This window comes from Enhydra lutris, unplaced genomic scaffold (assembly GCF_002288905.1).
Source record: "Enhydra lutris kenyoni isolate GAN:26980312 unplaced genomic scaffold, ASM228890v2 scaffoldscaffold69, whole genome shotgun sequence".
In the NCBI taxonomy this organism is placed as follows: domain Eukaryota; kingdom Metazoa; phylum Chordata; class Mammalia; order Carnivora; family Mustelidae; genus Enhydra; species Enhydra lutris.
In genome coordinates this window covers 5,626,730-5,647,548 of record NW_019154153.1, presented here as the reverse complement: position 1 = coordinate 5,647,548, position 20,819 = coordinate 5,626,730, and the positions used below count along the sequence as shown (strand labels likewise).

Sequence of the window (20,819 nt, the reverse complement as noted above, 5' to 3'; positions counted from 1 at the left end):
TCAGGTCATGATCTCAGGGTCCTGAGATGGAGCCCTGCTCTGAGGAGAGTCTGCTTCTCCCTCTCCCTCTGCCCCTCACCCTCCCTTTGCCCCTCCCCCTCACTCATGCACTCTCTCTCTCTAATAAACAAATAAAATCTTTTTTTTTTTTTTTAAAGAATACTGCTAAGTGAGATAGTAGCCTTAAAATACTTGGAATAGTGCCTGATATATCATTACTAAGTACCTAATAAATATTGGTTACTTTTATTGTGATGATAAAGCAGTTAAGGCTTGAGAAAGGTGACCATTTTTGTAACCAGTCTTTGAGGTTGTCCTGAATGTCCCATATCTTTACTTTGTTATAGTCGGATGAATCCTTGTCTATTTTTAAGGAAGCCTCAACTGATCCTATCAGAGTGCTCAGCTGGCTCCGCAGAGACCTGGAAAAAAGTACAGCAGGATTCCAAGATGTTAAGTTCAAACCTGGAGAATCCTCCTTAGGTGGGGAAATGAGCAACTTAGGAGACCCCTGCAAGGGTTTCTCTGTGGACTATTACAATGCCACCAACAAGGGCAGTCCAGGAAGGTTGCATTTTGAGATGACTCACAGAGAGAACCCCATCCAGGGCCCCAGTGTCCAACTTGGTAATGGGAGTTCAGTAGATGAAGTTTCTTTCTATGCTAATCGCCTCACAAATCTAGTCATAGCCATGGCCCGCAAGGAGATCAATGAGAGGATAGATGGTTCTGAAAACAAATGTGTCCATCAGTCATTATACATGGGAGATGAACCCGCGCCCAACAAAAGCTTGAGTACGGTGGCATCAGAACTGGTGAATGAGACTGTCTCTGCATGTTCCAAGAATGCTACCTCAGATAAGGCTCCAGGCTCTGGTGACAGAGCCTCAGGATTATTACAGAGTCCCCCAAATTTGAAATATAAGACCACTCTGAAGATCAAGGAGAACACCAAGGAAAGCAAGGGTGCAGATGATAAGCCTCCTTCTAGAAAGTCTTTCTTCTACAAGGAGGTGTTTGAATCTCGTAATGCAGGTGATGCCAAAGAGGGTGGAAGGTCCTTATCTGGGGAGAGAAAGATGTTCAGAGGACAAGAAAGGCCTAATGACTTTACAGCTTCCGTTAGTCAAGGGATCATGACCTATGCTAATAGTGTGGTATCTGATATGATGGTGTCCATCATGAAGACACTGAGGATCCATGTGAAGGACACAACCATTGCCACCATTCTGCTAAAGAAGGTACTGCTCAAGCACGCAAAAGAGGTCGTCTCAGATCTTATTGACTCCTTCATGAAGAACCTCCACAATGTCACAGGGACCCTCATGACTGATACAGACTTTGTCTCAGCTGTAAAAAGAAGTCTGTTCTCTCACGGAAGCCAGAAGGCCACAGATATCATGGATGCCATGCTTGGTAAGCTATACACTGTAATGTTTGCAAAGAAACCTCCTGAAAATGTCAGGAAAACTAAGGACAGGTCTGAGAGTTACTCCCTTGTCTCCATGAAAGGAATGGGTGACCCTAAAAACCAAAATGCAAACTTTGCAGCCATGAAATCTGAAGGTAAATTGAGGGAAAAAGTGTACTGTCCTGCATCCAAACCTGAGGAGAAGTCTTGTGTTGAAACTCTGGGTGAACACATTATCAAAGAAGGATTGACACTTTGGCGTAAAAGTCAGCAAAAAGAAGGAAGATCTCCAGGTTTCCAAAGGGCAACATTTGCAGCTCCCAACAAACAGTACAAGCCTGTACCAGACATTCCTCTGGACTATCCTTTGGATACTTCCAACCTCAGCCCCCCTGTGCATCACCAAGAGAAACCTGAGAATTTTATGTGTGATTCAGACTCCTGGGCCAAGGACCTGATCGTATCTGCCTTACTTCTGATTCAATACCACCTGGCCCAGGGAGGAAGCATGGATGCACAGAGCTTCATTGAAGCAGCTGGCAGTACCAACTTGCCTGCCAGCAAGTCCCCTGTAGTTTCTGATGAGTCCAGCCCCAAGTCTCCTCAAATGGGAGGTGACCAAGAGGAAGCAGAAAAGAAGGATCTGATGAGTGTTTTCTTTAACTTCATCCGGAATTTACTTGGTGAGACCATTTTCAAGAGTGACCGTAGCTCTGAACCCAAGGTGCCAGAAAAGCCAATTAAGGAAGAATGTAGCCACCAGAGTGAAAGACCTGTAACCCCTTCTCCCATCAAATTAAGTGAAGGTGATGAGGCTGGTGGTCCCTTTGCTGGGCTGACCAAGATGGTTGCTAGCCAGCTAGATGGCCACATGAATGGGCAAATGCTAGAACATCTGATGGACTCAGTGATGAAGTTATGTCTCATTATTGCCAAATCCTTTGACTCTCCCTTGGCAGAGCTGGGGGATGATAAGTCTGGGGATGCAAGCAGACCAACTTCAGCCTTCCCAGATAGTTTATATGAGTGCTTACCCGTCAAGGGCACAGGGACAGCAGAGACTGTCCTGCAGAATGCCTATCAAGCTATCCATAACGAGTTGAGAGGTATGTCAGGACAGCCCCCTGAAGGGTATGCAGCACCCAAAGTGATTGTCAGCAATCAGAGCCTAAGTGATACCGTTCAGAACAAGCAACTCCAAGCCGTACTTCAGTGGGTCGCCGCCTCTGAACTCAATGTCCCTATTTTGTACTTTGCTGGTGATGACGAAGGAATCCAGGAGAAGGTAAGGAGGTAGAGTCAGAGGGATTTGGGAAGATACGTGTGAAGGATTAATTAGGGTTTTAAGTTCTATTTTCTTTCTGCATGGGATGTTGGCTGTAAGAAGAGTAGGAGGAGAATAGTGAGAATTTGAAGATGCCTCCTGGCAGAGATAATGGATAAAGTAAAATGGGATTCTGCCCAATAAGAGGCATATTAAAGAGGAAAAAGAGGCATAAGTATGTATATATATATATATATATGTATATATGAAATGTGCTGTTGATTTATCGTAAGTGTATGATATGTGATAAATCAAATCTGATCCTTTTTTCTGCATACAGTGGTAGGAATGCACAGATGAAAAACCTCTAAGAGTGGGACACCTGGGTGGCTCAGTTGGTTAAGCAGCTGCCTTCGGCTCAGGTCATGATCCCAGCGTCCTGGGATCGAGTCCCACATCGGGCTCCTTGCTCGGCAGGGAGCCTGCTTCTCCCTCTGCCTCTGCTACTACTCTCCCTGCCTGTGCTCCCTCTAGGAAAAAAAAGAAAAAAAAAAAAAAAAAAAGAAAAACCTCTAAGAGACTTAGGAAAAGAGATAAAGGTCTGGACCTCAGCCTGAAATTTGGATAGGACAGCATATTGCCTTAAGAATGAGAAGGAGCTGCTAGGAGGCATCCCAGGAATGTACTGAGGGGGCGGGAGGTTAGTGTAAAGGATCTAGGCTTATACCCTTCCAAACTTGTCATTACTCTCTCAGCTGGTTGTCTAGGAAGTGTTGGGGATTTGACAGAATTCAGTAAATAACATCCCTCTTCCCCTTACTCTAAGTTCTGAATCAATTGAGAAGTAAGACTAAAGAATAAGGCAGATGGGAAATGAACTTATCTCTGCTATTACTGATAAAGGTAAGTGCGTGCCATCTAACTCCTTGCTTCTCCCCATGAGGCCTTGGAACTGCTTACTGAAGAGAATTGTGCATGTGTCTGGTAAGATTGGTATATAACTTTACAGGCAGACCTCAAAGACATTGTGGGTTCTGTTCCAGACCACTGCAATAGAGTAAAGTCAGATGAATTTTTTGGTTTCCCAGTGCATATAAAAAGTTACATTTACACCATACTGTAGTCGGTTAAGTGTGCAATAGCATTATTTCTTTAGAAATAAGTACATACTTAAATTTAAAAATGCTTTATTGCTAAAAATGCTAACCATCATCTGAGTTCTTGGTAAATATAACTGCTAGTCAAGATCACTACAACAAATATAATAAGAAGGAAAATGTTTGAAATATTGCAAGAACTGTCAAAATATGACACAGGGACCCAGAGTGAGCAAATGCTGTTGGAAAAAAAGCACCAATAGACTCGCTTGGTGCTTTATAAAAGCACCTTCACTTTGTAAAAAACAGTATCTGCAAAGTATGGTAAAGCAAAACACAATAAAACAACTATGCCTGTATCTCAGTTTCAGGTGTACATTGTAATTCGATATCTGTATATACTGTAAAATAATCATCACCATAAGTCGAGTTACCACCCATCACCCCACAATTCAGCTGTTCACACACCCCTAACCCTGTTTCCCTTTGGGTACCACCAGTCTGTTTTCTGAATGAGTTTGGCATTTTTTGTTTGTTGTATTTGTTTTTGTTTTTTTAGATTCCACACATAAGTGATATCATACAGTATTTGTCTTTCTCTATCTGACTTACTTTACTTAGCATAACACCCTCAAGTTGTCACAACTAGCAAGATTTTCTCCTTTTTTATGGCTGAGGAGTATTCCGTTTTACACACACACACACACACACACACACGCACAGGGCCTATACCTTCTTTATCCATTTCTCCATCAAAGGACACTTGGGTTGTTTCCGGGTCTTGGCTATAAGATGCAATAAACATAGAGGTATATATAGCTTTTCAAATTTGTGTTTTTGTATTCTGCAGATTAAATACCCAGAAGTAGAATTGCTGGATCATATGGTAGTTCTACTTTTAATTTTTTGAAGAATCCCCATATCATTTGCCACAGTGGCTGCACTAATTTACATTTCCACCAACGGTGTATGAGGATTTCTTTTTCTCCACATCTTCTCCAACATTGTTATTTCTTACCTTTTTTATAATAGCCATTCTGACAGGTGTGAGGTGATATTTTATTGTGGTTTTGATTTGCTTTTTCCTGATAATTAGTAATATTGAGCATCTTTTTATGTGCCTGTTGGCAATCTGTCTTCTTTCAAAAAATGTCTATTCCAATCTTCTGCCCATTTGTTTGTTACAGTATTTTTTAAAATGTATTATTATTGAATACAGTCCACACACAATATATTAGTTTCAGGTGTGCAAAGTAGTAACTTTTCAATCCTGTACATTACTCATTGCTCACTGTAATGAGTGTAGTCACCATCTTTCACCATATGAGGTTATTATAGTGATATTGACTATATTCCCTATGCTGGACTTTTCATCTCTGTGACTTTATAACTGGAACTTGGTACCTTTTAATCTCTTTCACCAATTTTGCCCATCCTCCAACCTTCTTCCCTCTGGCAACCCCCAGTTTGTTCTCTTTAAGAGTCTGTTTGGTTTTGGTTTATTTATTCATTTGTTTTGTTTCTTAGGTTCCACATATAAGTAAAATCATGTAATATTTGTCTTTCTCTGTCTTGACTTATTTTTTATTATGTTCAGTTTGCCAACATAGTTTGCCAGCATCATTAATTTTTGATGTAGTGTTCAATGATTCACTAATTGGGTCACAAGTAGGCAGAGAGGCAGGAAGAGAGAGAGGAGGAAGCAGGCTCTCCACGGAGCAGAGAGCCCAATGCAGGGCTCGGTCCCAGAACCCTGGGATCATGACCTGAGCCGAAGGCAGAGGCTTTAACCCACTGAGCCACCCAGGCACCCCTTATGTTCCACCCTCTTACACTGTTGGTAGGAATGCAAGCTGGTACAGCCACTCTGGAAAACAGTATGGAGGTTCCTCAAGACATCTTTTAACCTTTATATTAGCTTTATAAGTGGTTAATCCACTGCCTTTACTTAACACTTACATTTACGAGTGAGATTTTTGCTTTCATATATTTTCTTGTTACTAGTTAGTGCCTTTTGTTTTTGGCTTAAAGAAGTTCCTTTAACATTTCTTATAAGGCTTTTCAATTCTATAAGGCTCATCATCATTCAGTTTAGTGGTAATGAACTTTTATAGTTTTTACTTTTTTGGAAAACTATCTCCCCTTCAGTTTTGATTGATAAGCTTGCAAGGTAGACTCTTCTCAATTGGAAGATTTTTCCTCCAGCACTTTGAATATATCATACTGTTCCCTTCTGGCCTGCAGAGTTTTTGCTGAAAAATCTGATAATCTTGTGGGGGCTCCCTTCTATTTTCTCTTCTAAGAGAAAAATTGTTGTTTTTTTTCTGCTGCTTTAATATTCTCTATCTTTAAGTTTTGACATTTTAATTATAAATCTAATTATCTCTTTGGATTCATTTTATATGAAACTTCCCTTGCTTCCTGGAGCTGGATGTCTGTTTCCTTCCCCCAGGTTAGTAAAGTTCTTAGCCATTCCTTTTTCAAATAAGTTTTCTCTCTGTTTTTTTCTCTCTCCACTTCTTCTGGGACCCTTATAATGAAGATGTTATTCCGCTTGATGCTGTCCTGCAGGTCTCTTAAGGTATTCTTACTTTTTAAAATTCATTTTTCTTTTTGCTGCTCTGATTGGGTCATTTCCAGTGCTGTATTCTGGATTACTGATCTGTTCAATTTCACCTAATCTTCTGTTGAATCCCTCAAGTGTATTTTTCAGTTTAACTATTGAATTCTTCCACTCTGTGACTTTTATCTGGTACTTTCTTATGTTTTCCCTCTCTTTGTTGAAGTTCTCACTGTGTTTATTCATTCTTCTCCTGAGTTCAGTGAGCATCTTTATGACCATTACTTTATACTCTTTATCAGGTAGATTACTTATCTCCATTTCACTATGGTTTCTTTCTAATATTTTGTTTTTATTCTTTCATTCGGAACATATTCCTCTGTCTTTACATTTTGTGTGACTCTGTAGGTATCTGTGTTTGTTTTATAAGTATTAGGTAAAACAGCTATCTTTCCCAGAGTTGAAGGAGATGAACCTTATTGTTCAACTGTGCCCTAGCTTTTGGTTGCTTCTCAGACCTTAGTGGTGTTCTTTTTTTTTTTAAATTTTTTTATTTGACTTCAGTTTAATCAACATATACTGTATTACTCTTAGTTTCAGAAGTAGAATTTAGCAATTAATCAATTACATATAGTACCCAGTGCTCATTACTTCAAGTGCCAACGTTAATGCCCATCACCCAGTTACCCCATCCCCTCACCCACTTCCCCTCCAGCAACCCTCAGTTTGTTCTCTATAGTTAAGAGTCTCTTGGGGTTTTTCTCTCTTACTGTGTTTATCTTATTTTTCCTTCATTTCCCCTATGTTCATCTGTTTTGTTTTTTAAATTTAACATATGAGTGAAATCATGTGGTATTTTTCTTTCCCTGACTTACTTATTTTACTTAGCATAATACTCTCTAGCTCCATCCATGTCATTGCAAATGGCAAGATTTCATTCTTTTATTTATTTATTTATTTTGTTTATTAACATATAATGTGTTATTTGTTTCAGGGGTACAGGTCTGTGAATCATCAGTCTTACACAATTCATAGCACTCACCATAGCACATACCCTCCCCAGTGTCCATCATCCAGCCACCCCAACCCTCCCACTCCCCTCCATTCCAGCGACCCTCAGTTTGTTTCCTGAGATTAACAGTCTCTTATGGTTTGTCTCCCTCCTGATCCCATCTTGTTTCATTTTTCCCTCCCTCTCCCCCCAAACCCCTCTCCCTGCCCCTCAAATTCCTCATATCCAGAGAGATCATATGATAATTGTCTTTCTCTGATTGACTTATTTCACTTGGTATAATACCCTTTAGTTCCATCCACGTCGTTGCAAATGGCAAGGTTTCAGTTTCTTTTTTTTTTTTAATTTTTTTTTTAAGATTTTATTTATTTGACAGAGATTACAAGTAGGCAGAGAGGCAGGCAGAGAGAGAGGAGGAAGCAGGCTCCCTGCTGAGCAGAGAGCCCGATGTGAGGCTCAATCCCAGGACTCTGAGATCATGACCTGAGCCGAAGGCAGAGGCTTTAACCCACTGAGCCACCCAGGCGCCCCAAGGTTTCAGTTTCTTATGGCTGCATAGTATTCCATTGTATATATATATACCACGTCTTCTTTATCCATTCATCTCTTAATGGACATCTGGGCTCTTTCCATATTTTGGCTATTGTGCACATTGCTTCTATAAACATTGGGATGTTTGTGCCCCTTCAAATCATTTCAAATCACAGTTTGTATCCTTTGGATAAATACCTAGTAGTGCAGTTGCTGGGTCCTAGGGTAATTCTATTTTTAACTTTTTTGAAGAAACTCCATACTGTTTTCCAGAGTGGCTGCACCAGTTTGCATTCCCACCAACAGTGTAAGAAGGTTCCCCTTTCTCCACATCTTTGCCAACATCTGTTGCTTCCTGAGTTGTTAATTTTAGCCATTCTGACTAGTGTGAGGTGGTATCTCATTGTGGTTTTGATTTGTAGCTTGATTTGTTCTTAACAGATCCCAGTTGTTGAATGTGTGCCAAGATCTGTCAGTCTTCCAAAGGGAGGGATCTCAGACAGTACCTAGTTTCAAGGTAATTGTAAGCCAGATACTCAGGCAACAACTTTTTTTTTCATAATTTTTTATTTTTTAAAATTCAGTGTACCAGAATTCATTGTTTATGCACCACACCCAGTGCTCTGTGCAATACGTGCCCTCCAAAATACCCACCACCAGCCTCACCCAACCTCCCACCCCCTGCCCTTTCAAAACCCTCAGATTGTTTTTCAGAGTCCATAGTCTCTCATGGTTCATCTCCCCCTCTAATTTCCCCCAACTTCCTTCTCCTCTCCATCTCCCCATGTCCTCCATGTTATTTCTTTTTTTTTTTTTTTCTCCATGTTATTTCTTATGCTCCACCAATAAGTGAAACCATATGATAATTGACTCTCTCTGCTTGACTTATTTCACTCAGCATAATCTCTTCCAGTCCCGTCCATGTTGCTACAAAAGTTGGGTATTCATCCTTTCTGATGGAGGCATAATACTCCATAGTGTGTATGGACCACATCTTCCTTATCCATTCATCCGTTGAAGGGCATCTTGGTTCTTCCCACAGTTTGGTGACCGTGGCCGTTGCTGCTATGAACATTGGGGTACAGATGGCCCTTCTTTTCACTACATCTGTATCTTTGGGGTAAATACCCAGTAGTGCAATTCCAGGGCTATAGGGAAGCTCTATTTTTAATTTCTTGAGGAATCTCCACACTGTTTTCCCAAAGTGGCTGCACCAACTTGCATTCCCACCAACAGTGTAAGAGGGTTCCCCTTTCTCCACATCCTCTCCAACACATGTTGTTTACTGTCTTGTTAATTTTGGCCATTCTAACTGATGAAAGGTGGTATCTCAATGTGGTTTTGATTTGAATCTCCCTGATGGCTAGTGATGATGAACATTTTTTCATGTGTCTGATAGCCATTTGTGTGTCTTCATTGGAGAAGTGTCTGTTCATGTCTTCTGCCCATTTTTTGACATGATTATCTCTTTTGTGTGTCTTGAGTTTGAGAAGTTCTTTATAGATCCTGGATATCAGCCTTTTGTCTGTACTGTAATTTGCAAATATCTTCTCCCATTCCATGGGTTGCCTCTTTGTTTTGTTGACTGTTTCCTTTGCTATGCAGAAGCTTTTGATCTTGATGAAGTCCCAAAAATCATTTTCCCTTTTGTTTCCTTTCAGGCAACAACGTTTAAGATATGTAAATACATACAATCTTGTGGGTCCACAGTTGCAATCCCTGATGACTTCCAGACTAGGAGATCTGGAGGTGTTGCTGGGCAACACTTGCAGAAATCATTATTTAGACATGTGCATATGTTTCTTTTAAGGAGGTATCAGCAAACTGTGGCAAGGCCAAGGGACTGTGCAAATATAATGTCTCCCTGCCCATGTACCTTGGGGTGCCTCTGTAACCTCTGGGTATGTGGCAGACCTGAAGCCTGACCCTCAGGCTGAAGTTCCAGGACAAAAATATAGGCCTTTTCCACATGAAGGCTGGAGATGTGTTTTAGTCTGCTGTCTGTGCAGTGCCATGGGACAGTAGCTTGCCAAAGATTCTGATTATTTCAGACCATAGGACTCAGAAATGCAGTCCCCTTTGGCCCCCAGAGCCAGGTTCTCGAAGACCATCCCCTGTGTGGTTTGTGCCTGCCCACTAGCTGTGGCTTGGTGAGCTGTGGCTTCAGTGTGCAGAGACAGGGTGCTTCCACTGGAGCAATAGGCTAGGAGGTGGTGTGAGAATGGCATCCACCAGTCCCAGCACCAACAAAGCAGAAGGAAAACACAAAAACAGCCTCTGCCAGTGCCTTCATCCCCAGAGAGAGTACCAGAAGGTTTCTGCCTCCCTGGCAGATGAAGAAATGAATCTCATCTGCATGTAGTCCAGGACCCTTTCAAACTGTTGCTTTTTTGCTGGGTTCCAGGCCAAGTGGGTTTGTGTGCAAACCCTTTAAAAGCAGATTTTTCATTCCCTATAGCCTTTTGGTTCTCCTGGAAGTAAACCCTATTGGTTTTTAAGACCAGACACTTTGGGGGCTTATTTTTCTGGTGCAGTCCTAAGGGTTGAGGTGCCTGATATGGGGCATGGACCCTTTCATTCCTGAGGGACAAGGTCCATTTTTGAGATTCCTCCTAATTGTAGGTCACTGTCCCAGGGTTGGGTTTATTGCTAGATCATATCTCTGTTTCTCCTACCCATCTTGATGTGGCTCTTTTATTCTCCCTCTTTAATTCACTCTCTGGAAGCACTGTTTAGTTAGTTTTGGGGTCCTTTTCAGAGGGAATTATTCCATACGTAGCTGTAGATTTGTTGTGTTTGTGGGAGGAGATGAGTTCAGGATCCTTTTATGCTGTCATTTTGAGTCCTCCTCTGAAAGGAAATTCTGAGACTGGAAAACATTTATTTAAGTAGCTGCTTCATGGTAATGTAGAGGAATTAAGAAACAAAGTATCTCTACAACACACACACACACACACACACACACACACACACACACTTTTAGGACTTTATAATTTCATCTCAAATGAGAGAAGTGGAATAGCACCAACTAAGTAGTAAGCATGGCATAGGAAATATAAAAATTATTATCATTATGAGAAAGTAATTCATCCCCATAGAAACCAGGGGATGTAGAAGAAGAGATTTTTCTCTGTTTAATAAGTGGTATTAGTAATCCTTAACTGGGTTACTTGGTTTATCTGATGCCTGGGGAGACACAGAATTATAAAATATCCAGATAAGACTTTACTAAACAAGAAACTGTATGATTTAGAGACTTGCTAACAAAGTGGGTCTGTGGACCAAGGTCATTGACATCACCTGGAAGCTTGTTACAAGTACAGAATCTCAAGCTCTACTCCTGCCCTACTGAACTAGAAACTCAATTTTAGCAAAATCCCCAGGTCATATGTGTGCACTTTAAGTTTGGGCTAAAGGACAAAACATGGGGTTCCAATCTGAGATACATCCCTGAGTTCTTGGTAAGTTCTGGCTCGTTATAGTTTTCCCAGTCTGTAAAACAACTAGTTTGGTATGTAACAATTAACAGAGGGGGCTATTTTCACAAAAACTGATGAAAAAAAATCTAAAAAGGAGCGTAGGTTCCATGTGTATAATGCATGAATATATTTTTGTTCTATATCCATCTTTTAAGTCAAACCCAGCATACCTAACATACATAAAACATTGTTTTATACTATTTTGAATTAGAATGTCTATAATATACTTATCCAAAATGAAGACAATATACTTGATTTACACACACACACACACGTACATCTCTGCCCACTGTAAAGATAAAGAAGAACATCTAAAAGAATAGAAAAGATAGGTAACAGCACATCCAAATTTCAACCAATGAGTAGATTTGCATTGAATATCAGTGTGTTTTTAATAAAAGTTGGGTGATGTATACATCAAAGAAACTACCTAAGAATAATTTGAGATTCTTTTTTAGAAAGAGATTTAATTAATATATGGAAATACTCTCGTGCTGAGATAGTAATGCTGGAATGCCCATGAACCCAATTCCTTTAAACAAATTGGTGTCCGTGTTTGAATAGATATGTGCATAGTCCTAAATCCAAAGGCACAAAAGGCACAGGGAAAATGAAGGCTTTTTTTCTATCCTTATCTCCCATCTCGTTTCCCTCCCTGGAGAAAACCTTTCTGATCAATTTCTTCTTTATCCCTCTAGAAATACATATGCATGCACAAGCAAATACTTACAGGTATATATTTTTTTTCTTTAAGGCACAAATGTTACTACTATATATATATTCTGTTCTGCAACATATTTAGCTGCCACATTCTTTTTTTTTTTTTTAAGATTTTACTTTTTATTCGAGAAAGAGAGCACAATCAGTAGAGAGGGAGCAAGGTCAGAGGGAGAAGCAGACTCCCCTATGAGCAGGGAACCCAATGTGGGACTCTATTCCAGGACCCGGGGATCATGACCTGAGTGGAAGGCAAATGCTTAACTGACTGAGCCACCAGGGCTCCCTGCCACATTTTTTAGTAGCTACATATTACTTTATGAAGATACTGTATTTAACCACTGTATGGACATTTCAGTGGCTAATATTTTGTCCAAAAGCAGTGCTGAGTGCACAGATTCAAACATCTCTGGATGTGCTAAACACCTAGGAAAGGAATTTCAAGATGTCTATGAAAAATGTATTAGTATATTAGATATATATTTCTAGATTGCCTTCCATAGAGCTTGCACCAATTTTCACACCTTTCAAACAATATGAAAGCGGTGCCTGGGTGGTTCAGTTAAGCGTCTGCCTTCGACTCGGGTCATGATCCCAGAGTCCTGAGATTGAGCCCCACGTCTGGCCTCTTGCTCAGCAGGGAGCCTGCTTCTCCCTCTCCCTCTGCCTGCTCCTGGTGCTTGTACTCTGTCTGTCAAATAAATCAATAAAATCTTAAAAATTATGAGAGTCCCCATTTCCCATGTTTTATCCAAATGTGTGTGCCAGACTTTTCATCTTTGCTGAATGTTGCCTCGCTTTGCACTTGTCTTACTAGGAATGAGGATAAAGATCTTTTTATATGTTTAAGAACCTCTTGAATGTCCTTTTTCATGGATGAATTGTTCATAACCTCTGCCCATTTTTCTACTAGATTGCTAGTCTTTTCCTTATTGATCTAATATGGTAATAAAACATTTTTGATAATAAAACATAAGAGTTTTATGTACGTAAGAAAATTAGTCTTTATGATATTAAGTGCAATTTTTGTCACTTGTATTTTTGTTTTGTTTTATTTTGTTTTTGCCATATAGAATTCTAAAAATGTTTATGTAGTCAAATCTAAGTAATTTTTCAAGTTTTTTCGTGGATTTTATGTCATATTTGAAGAAAACATTCTACACTACAACATATTAACAAAACTTATTCATGTTTTCTTCTACTACTTTTGTGATTTTTAAAAAATACTTAAGACTTGGGGCACCTGGGTGGCTCAGTGGGTTAAGCCTCTGCCTTCGGCTCAGGTCATGATCCCAGGGTCCTGGGATTGAGCCCCGCATCGGCTCTCTGCTCAGCAGGGAGCCTGCTTCCCCCCCTCTCTCTGCCTGTCTCTCTACCTACTTGTGATCTGTCTGTCAAATAAATAAATAAATAAAATCTTTTAAAAAATTAAAAAATATTTAAGACTTTGATGCATTTTCAATTCATTTTTATACAAGACGTGAGGTAGGGATGCAACCTCTTATTTTTTTTTCCAGATAGCTACCCGTCTTTGGTTCTTTTCTTCAACTTTCTGTTCTGTTCCTTTGAATTATCTACTCTTACTATTTTAATAGCATCCTGTTTTAATTACTGTTATTCCATAATGTGTTTTAATATCTGATAAGACTAAGGACTCCTTATTTTGCTATGTCAAAACTTTCTAGGGTACATTTCTGTTTCTAACCCCCAGCCACAAGTAACCATTTACCTGTTTTCTATCATTCTAGATTTACCTCTCTGTCATTTTATATAATGGAGCCATAAAATAAATAAAATAAATGTGGCTCTTTTACATCTAGCTCTTCACACTTAGCATAATGTTTTTGAGGTTAACCCATGTTGTAGTATGTATCAGTTCACTCCTTTTTATTGCTGAATAATATTTGATGAAATGGATATACTGTGTTTTGTTTATCCGTTCACTAGCTAATGGGCATTTGGATTGTTTTTAGTCCTTTGCTCTTATGAATAATGCTCCTATGAGTATTCACATACAAGTCTTTGTGCGGACGTATGTTCTCATTTCTCTTGGCTAACAAGGAGTGGGGTTGCTACATCTGAAGGTCAGTATAATTCCTACGAAACTGCCAAACTTTTCCAAGATGGCTGTACCATTTTACATTCCCACTAGCGATTTGTATGGACTTAAGTTTCTCCACATTCTCATCAACATTATTTTGTTGTTGTTATAGCTGTTATAATGGTATCTCACTATAGATTTAATTTGATAGACATTGAAATGACTTAAGAAGGTTGAACATCATTTTGTGTGCTCATTAGCCATTCATAGATACTCTTTTTCTATTTTTTTTTTTTTTTAGATTTTATTTATTTATCTGACAGAGAGAAAGATCACAAGTAGGCAGAGAGGCAGACAGAGAGAGAGGGGTAAGCAGGCTCCCTGCTGAGAAGAGAGCCTGATGCGGGGCTCAATCCCAGGACCCTGAGATCATGACCTGAGCTGAAGGCAGAGGCTTAACCCACTGAGCCACCCAGGCGCCCCCATTCATAGATACTCTTTGGTGAGTTGTCTGTGCACATCTTTTGTCCATATTTTGACTAGGTTGCTTTCTTCTTCTTATCAAGTTATAAGAGCTCCTCATATATCCTGAAAAAATATTCCTTATATTAAGGAATTAAGGAAAAGAGAATTCCTTATATATTCTGGATGCAAGGCCTTTATCAGGTATATATGATTTGCACACATTTTCTCTTAGTCTGTGGTTTGTCTTTTTATTCAATGGAGTCTTTCGAAGAGCAGAAGTTTTTAATGATAAAAATATACTTTATCATTTTTTGCCTTTATTGCTTGTATTTTTTATGTTATATCTAATAAATTCTTACCTAACCAAGTGGTTTTCAACTGGAGGCAGTTTTGCCTCCAGGGGACATGTGGCAATGTCTGGAGACATATTTTGTTGTATCAGCACTGAAGGGAGTTGCTACTTAGGTCCAGTGGTAGAGGCCAGGAATGCCACTAAGCATCCTAGAATGCTCAGGACAACTGGCAACAAAGAATGACTTGGCCCATAAGGTACATAGTACAAGATTAAGAAACCCTGACCTAACCCAATGCCATGAAGATTTTCTCCTTTGTTTTCTTCTAAATGTTTGATAATTTCAGCTTTTATGTCCATTTTGAGTTCATTTTTGTGTGTAACTAGGTAGGCATCTAAGTTCATTTTTTGCATATGGATATGCAGTTGTCTCAGCATCATTTGTTGGAAAGACAATTGGATATCTGGCCGTTTGAATTCTCCTTCCCTTTATAAAATATCAATTGAACATAAATGTTGAGGTTCCAGCTTTCTTTTGATTAGTGTTCCAAGGATACAAATTTTTTTTTATTATCTTACTTTTAACTTACTTGTATCATTTGAAGAGAGTTTTTTTGTAGGTAACATATAGTTGGGTCATTTTTTTTTTTAATCCATTCTGACAGCTGGTGTGTTTATACCATTTACATTTTAGCCTAATTATTGATATGTTTGGATTTGGGTCCACTGCTCTAATTTGTTTCCTTTTCCCCTATTTGTTGCCTTCTTTTGGATTATTTAAAATTTTTTTTTAGTATTCCATTTTAATTTATCATGTTTTTGACTCTATGTTGTTTCTCTAGGGATTACAATATACACTCTGAACTTTCCAGAGTCTACGTAGAATCAATAGTTAACACTTAAAAGGTGGTGTTAAAATCTTACTAATACATAGGCCTCTTTACCTTCCCTCTTACATTGGGGTTATTTTATATAACCTTACATATATTGAAAAAAAATCCTTGGACAATATTATTTTTGCTCTTAACTATAAAGCATACAGCCTTACCTCATTTTATTTCACTTCACTTTATTGGGCTTTGCACATATTGTTTTCTTTACAAATTTGAAGTTTTGTGGTAACCCTGTGTCAAGCGCATCTATTGGCACCATTTTTCCAACAGCATTAGTTCACTCCATGTCTCTGTGTCAATTTGGGTAATTCTCACAATATTTCAAAAATTTTCATTATTGTATTTGTTATGGTTATCTGTAATCAGTAATTAAAACCAACTGGACACTCAGATGATGGTTGGCATATTTTAGCAATAAAGCATTTTTAATTATGTACATCATTTTTTAGACATGTGCTGTTGCACACTTAATAGTGTAAACATAACTTTTGTATGAACTGGGAAACCAAAAAATTTGACTCACCTTATTGTGATATCACTTAATTGTGTGGTCTCGAACTAAACCCACATTCTCTTCAAGGTATGCCTATATTTTAAAGAACTAAAAAAAAAAATAGCTTATTTATAATGAGATTTTTACTGTTTCTGTTGTTTTTCATTCATTCCTGATGTTCCCAGCTTCCTTCTAACATCATTTTCCTTCTGTCTAAATAATTAGAACACATTCTAAGTTTTCTTTAATCTGAACATTCTTTTGGACCTTATTCCTGAAGTAGAGTTTTTTATGTAGAATTCTGATTTGGCAGTTCTTTTTAGTGCTTCAGAGTGTTGTTTCATTTCCTTCTGATTTCCGTGGTTTCTGCTCAGGAATCTGCTGTCATTTGAATTGTTCTCTTATAAATAATGCAGCATTTTCTCTGGCTGCTTTCATATTTTTTTCTTTAATTTTTAGCAATTTGATTATGACAGGTGCTAAAGTGGATTTCTTTGGATTTATCTTATTTTAGGCTCACTGAGCTCTTTGAATTTGTCAGTTATATCTTTTGGCAAACTGGAGAAACATTTATCCATTATTTCTTTTTTTTTTTAAGATTTTATTTATTTGACAGACAAAGATCACAAGTAGGCAGAGAGGCAGGCAGAGGGGGGGGGGAAGCAGGCTCCCTGCTGAGCAGAGAGCCCAGTGCGCCACCCCCAGGACCCTGAGATCATGACCTGAGCCGAAAGCAGAAGCTTAACCCACTGAGCCACCCAGGCGCCCCTCATCCATTATTTCTTTAAGAGTTTTTTCTGCACCACCCTTTTATCCTCTCCTAGGATTCTAATGACATAAATGTAAGACCTTTGGTATTCTTTCACAGGCCCCTGAGCTCTTATTTTTTCAAAGAGGTTTAACTGAAGAAAGTTTAATCACTCATGTTGTTCACTGTGGTGGTGGTGGTGGTGGTGGTGGTGGTTTTTCTCTACAAATCGGTCTTTAAGTTCACTGACCACTGACTTTCCTCTCTTATCTTCATTCTATTTAGTCCATTTGGATTTTGTGTTTTTTAGTTCTAAAATTTTCATTTGGTTCTTCTTTTATCTTTCTTTCTTAAGACTTGGTCCTTCCATTTGTTTTAAGAACATGCATATGTACTTTCAGTCTTTATCATGGAAACATCCCTTTTGGAAAAGCTCCTAATATTTGGCCTGTTTGTTTTCCTTTTCAGTCTCCGAGAGTCAGGTGCAGAATACACAAAATAAAAATCTGGTTACTGGGACGCCTGGGTGGCTCAGTTGGTTACGCAGCTGCCTTTGGCTCAGGTCATGATCCCAGCGTCCTGGGATTGAGTCCCACATTAGGCTCCTTGCTTGGCAGGGAGCCTGCTTCTCCTGCCTCTGCCTGCCACTCTGATCGCCTGTGCTTGCTCTCGCTCCTCTCTCTCTGACAAATAAATAAATAAAATCTTTAAAAAAAAAAACCTGGTTACCTAGAAGAACGCCAGTGTACTGTGTTCATATGGCTAGAATGTTTGCTTTGGCTCATTTTTCCCATTTCGAGCTTGGCGCGAGAGCTAACATAGGGTTCCCAGACCTGGGCATGCATGTTGCTTCTGCTAATTTCTAGCACTGTATTACTGACAAGTCTCTCCACCTCGCTGGGCTGCACCTTCCAGGGCCTGAATGGATCTCTGAGCTGCTTTCCTGCTCTAGCATTCTAGGTCTGTTCTATGGGGCCTGGAAAGCACCACATGCATTTATCCTCTGGCTATTTCCCCCTTGCCCTTGTCTGGCTTTGGGACGATGATGGAGACTGTTTTGTGACATTACAGTGAACTTAAGAACTTTAGAATTCTTAGAAAACGGGAACCACCATTGACCAAACACCCACTGGAAGCAGCAAGATTTAGTCTTAGTGGGAAATTTTATGTTCCCTATGATGGCCAGGCGGATGCTAACTTCTCTTCTTTAAGGATGATAGTACTCTCTTCTGTCTGACAGGCTGCATACTTTCCAGTTATGGAGGTCGTCTTAGCATCACTGCAGTTTTCCAAGGTCTGCCCAGCCTCTTTGTTCTAGCCTTGGCAGGCCCTTTCTGGTCTGCTCCAGGATGCTCTGCCCCTCTACTACTGCTTTTCTTTCCTTTCCACAGCTACTTCAGCTCTCGGCTGCTGCTGTGGACAAAGGACGCAGCGTAGGTGAGGTCCTGCAGTCAGTGCTGCGCTATGAGAAGGAGCGACAGCTGGATGAGGCGGTGGGAAATGTTACTCGACTGCAGCTGCTGGACTGGCTGATGGTGAACCTGTAATCGGCGCCCACCTACTGCTCTCCCCTCCCCCTCCCTTAGTATCTCCACAGCTCCGCTCTCCATATCCTTACAGAGCCCTAACATTATCTTCATACCACTCACATCAAAGACATGTCATCTTATGCTAGCCACTGGATTTTGCAGATTTTCCTGTCCATGCAAGCAAGGACACAAGATTAAAAAAATTACAATTAAAGGGCTCCCAGTGTTTGGTTTCCTTGGGATCCAATGGGACAATGAGGTAAAGAAACTTCAGGGATTAAAAAATTATCAGATGGATAGCAGAAGAAAAATAATGCTGTCCTGAGAGGCCCTGGCTAAGGTCATTCATCCTATTTCTAGGTATCTGATCTAGTCCACAACTTGAAGATCCCCTGCCTTAAAGTGTTCCTAAGAATAAGCAGTTACAATTTATTTTATAACCATGTAAATCACAGCATATTCTCTCTTCAGCCTAAATCATTCTAATTATGATATTGAGGACATGGCTGCTTCTCCTGTCTCTGTAGAGTTGCAGAACACTTGTCTCCCTCTACTTTATCCATGGTTGAACATAGCTAGTGTCAAAAAAGATCCAGAAGATCTGAGTTCTATTGCCAATTCTGTACTTTTCTGGCTCTAAGACCTGGGACAGGTCCTAGGAAGTCACCTGTTATGACACTTCTCCCATTTAATATCCATATCACCCCACTTAAGAGGGCATTTTCTATTCTTATCCTGACCTTTCTGTGGAGTTTTATATTTTTTATCTTTCTAGAAACTTTCTCCTTTGGTTTCTAATTTTTGGGTTGTTTTGTTTTGTTTTACATCTCTTGGGGATTCTAGTTAACTCCATCACCCCCAGCATATTTATCTTTCCTACTTTCTTTTGACCCTCTGCTATTCTCATTCTGTTTCACCTCTCCTGGGTGATCTTATCCAAACCCACTGCTTCAATTATCTGGTGTCCTCCTTCATGAAATATTACACAGTAATTAAAATAAAAACTAGAAAGCCAGGTATATTTTCCATGTTGTTTATGAGGTTATGATCTTAAGAAGTTTCTTATAAAATTATATCTGTTCTACAATTAGAATCATATAGAGATTATATATTCATATAGAGAAGAACTAGAAAACCAAACAAAGGAGATTTTGAGGATGGTGGATGAGTGAATATATCTTATTGTTTATTCAGCTACCCCTCCTCTGGGAAATACTCTGTCCCCTACTCTGTGGTGCCACCATCTTCACAGTGTGGACTTGCGACCCAACCCGTCCAATCACAGGATCCCAATATCTCAGACATAGTGCCTGGTTCAAGCCCAATCATTTCTGAGACTCTCCTGCCAGCACTGCATCTTTTGACTGAACAATGGTGGTCACTTTAACTTCTGGGCAGAACTTGTCTTTAGAATGAAAACCACAAAAAGAAGCAAGGCTGAGGGGGAATCTGAGCCCTATGACCTTGTCTGAATTTTTAGACTCTACAATGTCTGAAATTACACTTAGCCGTCCTGATTTCCCAATTATATAAACAAATGTCCTTTGTTGCTTAACCTAGTTACAAGCTAAATTCAGTGATTTTATCCAAACCCACTGCTTTAATTATCTGGTGTCTTCCTTCATGAAATATTAGACAGTAATTAAAATGAAAACTAGAAAGCCAGGTATATTTTCCGTGTTGTTTATGAGGTTATGATCCTTTTTTTTTTAAAGATTTTATTAATTTATTTGACAGATCACAAGCAGGCAGAGAGAGAGGAGGAAGCAGGCTCCCCGCTGAGCAGAGAGCCCAATGCAGGGCTCCATCCCAGGACCCTGAGATCATGACCCAAGCCGAAGGCAGAGGCTTAACCCACTGAGCCACCCAGGCGTCCCTATGAGGTTATGATCTTAAGAAGTTTCTTATAAAATCGTATCTGTTCTATAATTAGAATCATATAGAGATTATGAAAAACTAGTTTTTCATTTTCAAACAAGAATTCTAACAGGTTAGCTGTCTTGGGGAAAAGAAAAAAAATTTAGAGTTCTGTTAGTGACGCTATGACGTTGAGTGCTTACCCCTCCGCCCCCATATACATACATCATTTTATCTGGTTCAGGGCATAAGGAGGGAGTGTAGGTGCAAGGACATGCTCATCCCTCATAATAGGAATCATGCTAACTGGCCATGTGAATAAAGTTTTTTTTTAAACAAACCTTTATGCATTAAACAATCTGAAATATTGTACAATATAAGTGCTGTCTCTAATACAAATCATTGGTGGAAAGGAACAGGACACACTTTC

At 39.5% G+C, this 20,819-nt stretch overlaps 1 protein-coding gene across 4 annotated transcripts in view; it reads left to right on the top strand.

Moving 5' to 3' along the window:
* The window catches only part of LOC111159812 (A-kinase anchoring protein 3), a 34,126-nt gene extending 13,990 nt beyond the window's left edge, over positions 1-20,136 (top strand). For 2 of the 4 annotated variants that reach the window (XM_022522432.1, XM_022522433.1), the window contains 2 exons: positions 375-2,696; positions 18,395-20,136. In XM_022522432.1, the coding sequence (XP_022378140.1) occupies positions 375-2,696; positions 18,395-18,550 (2,478 nt within the window). In that variant the 3' untranslated portion in view covers positions 18,551-20,136. Of the gene's footprint in view, positions 1-347; positions 2,697-18,394 lie in introns of all 4 variants that reach the window. The other 2 variants (XM_022522430.1, XM_022522431.1) reach the window with 1 other exon arrangement.
* The last annotated feature ends 683 nt before the right edge of the window (positions 20,137-20,819 follow it).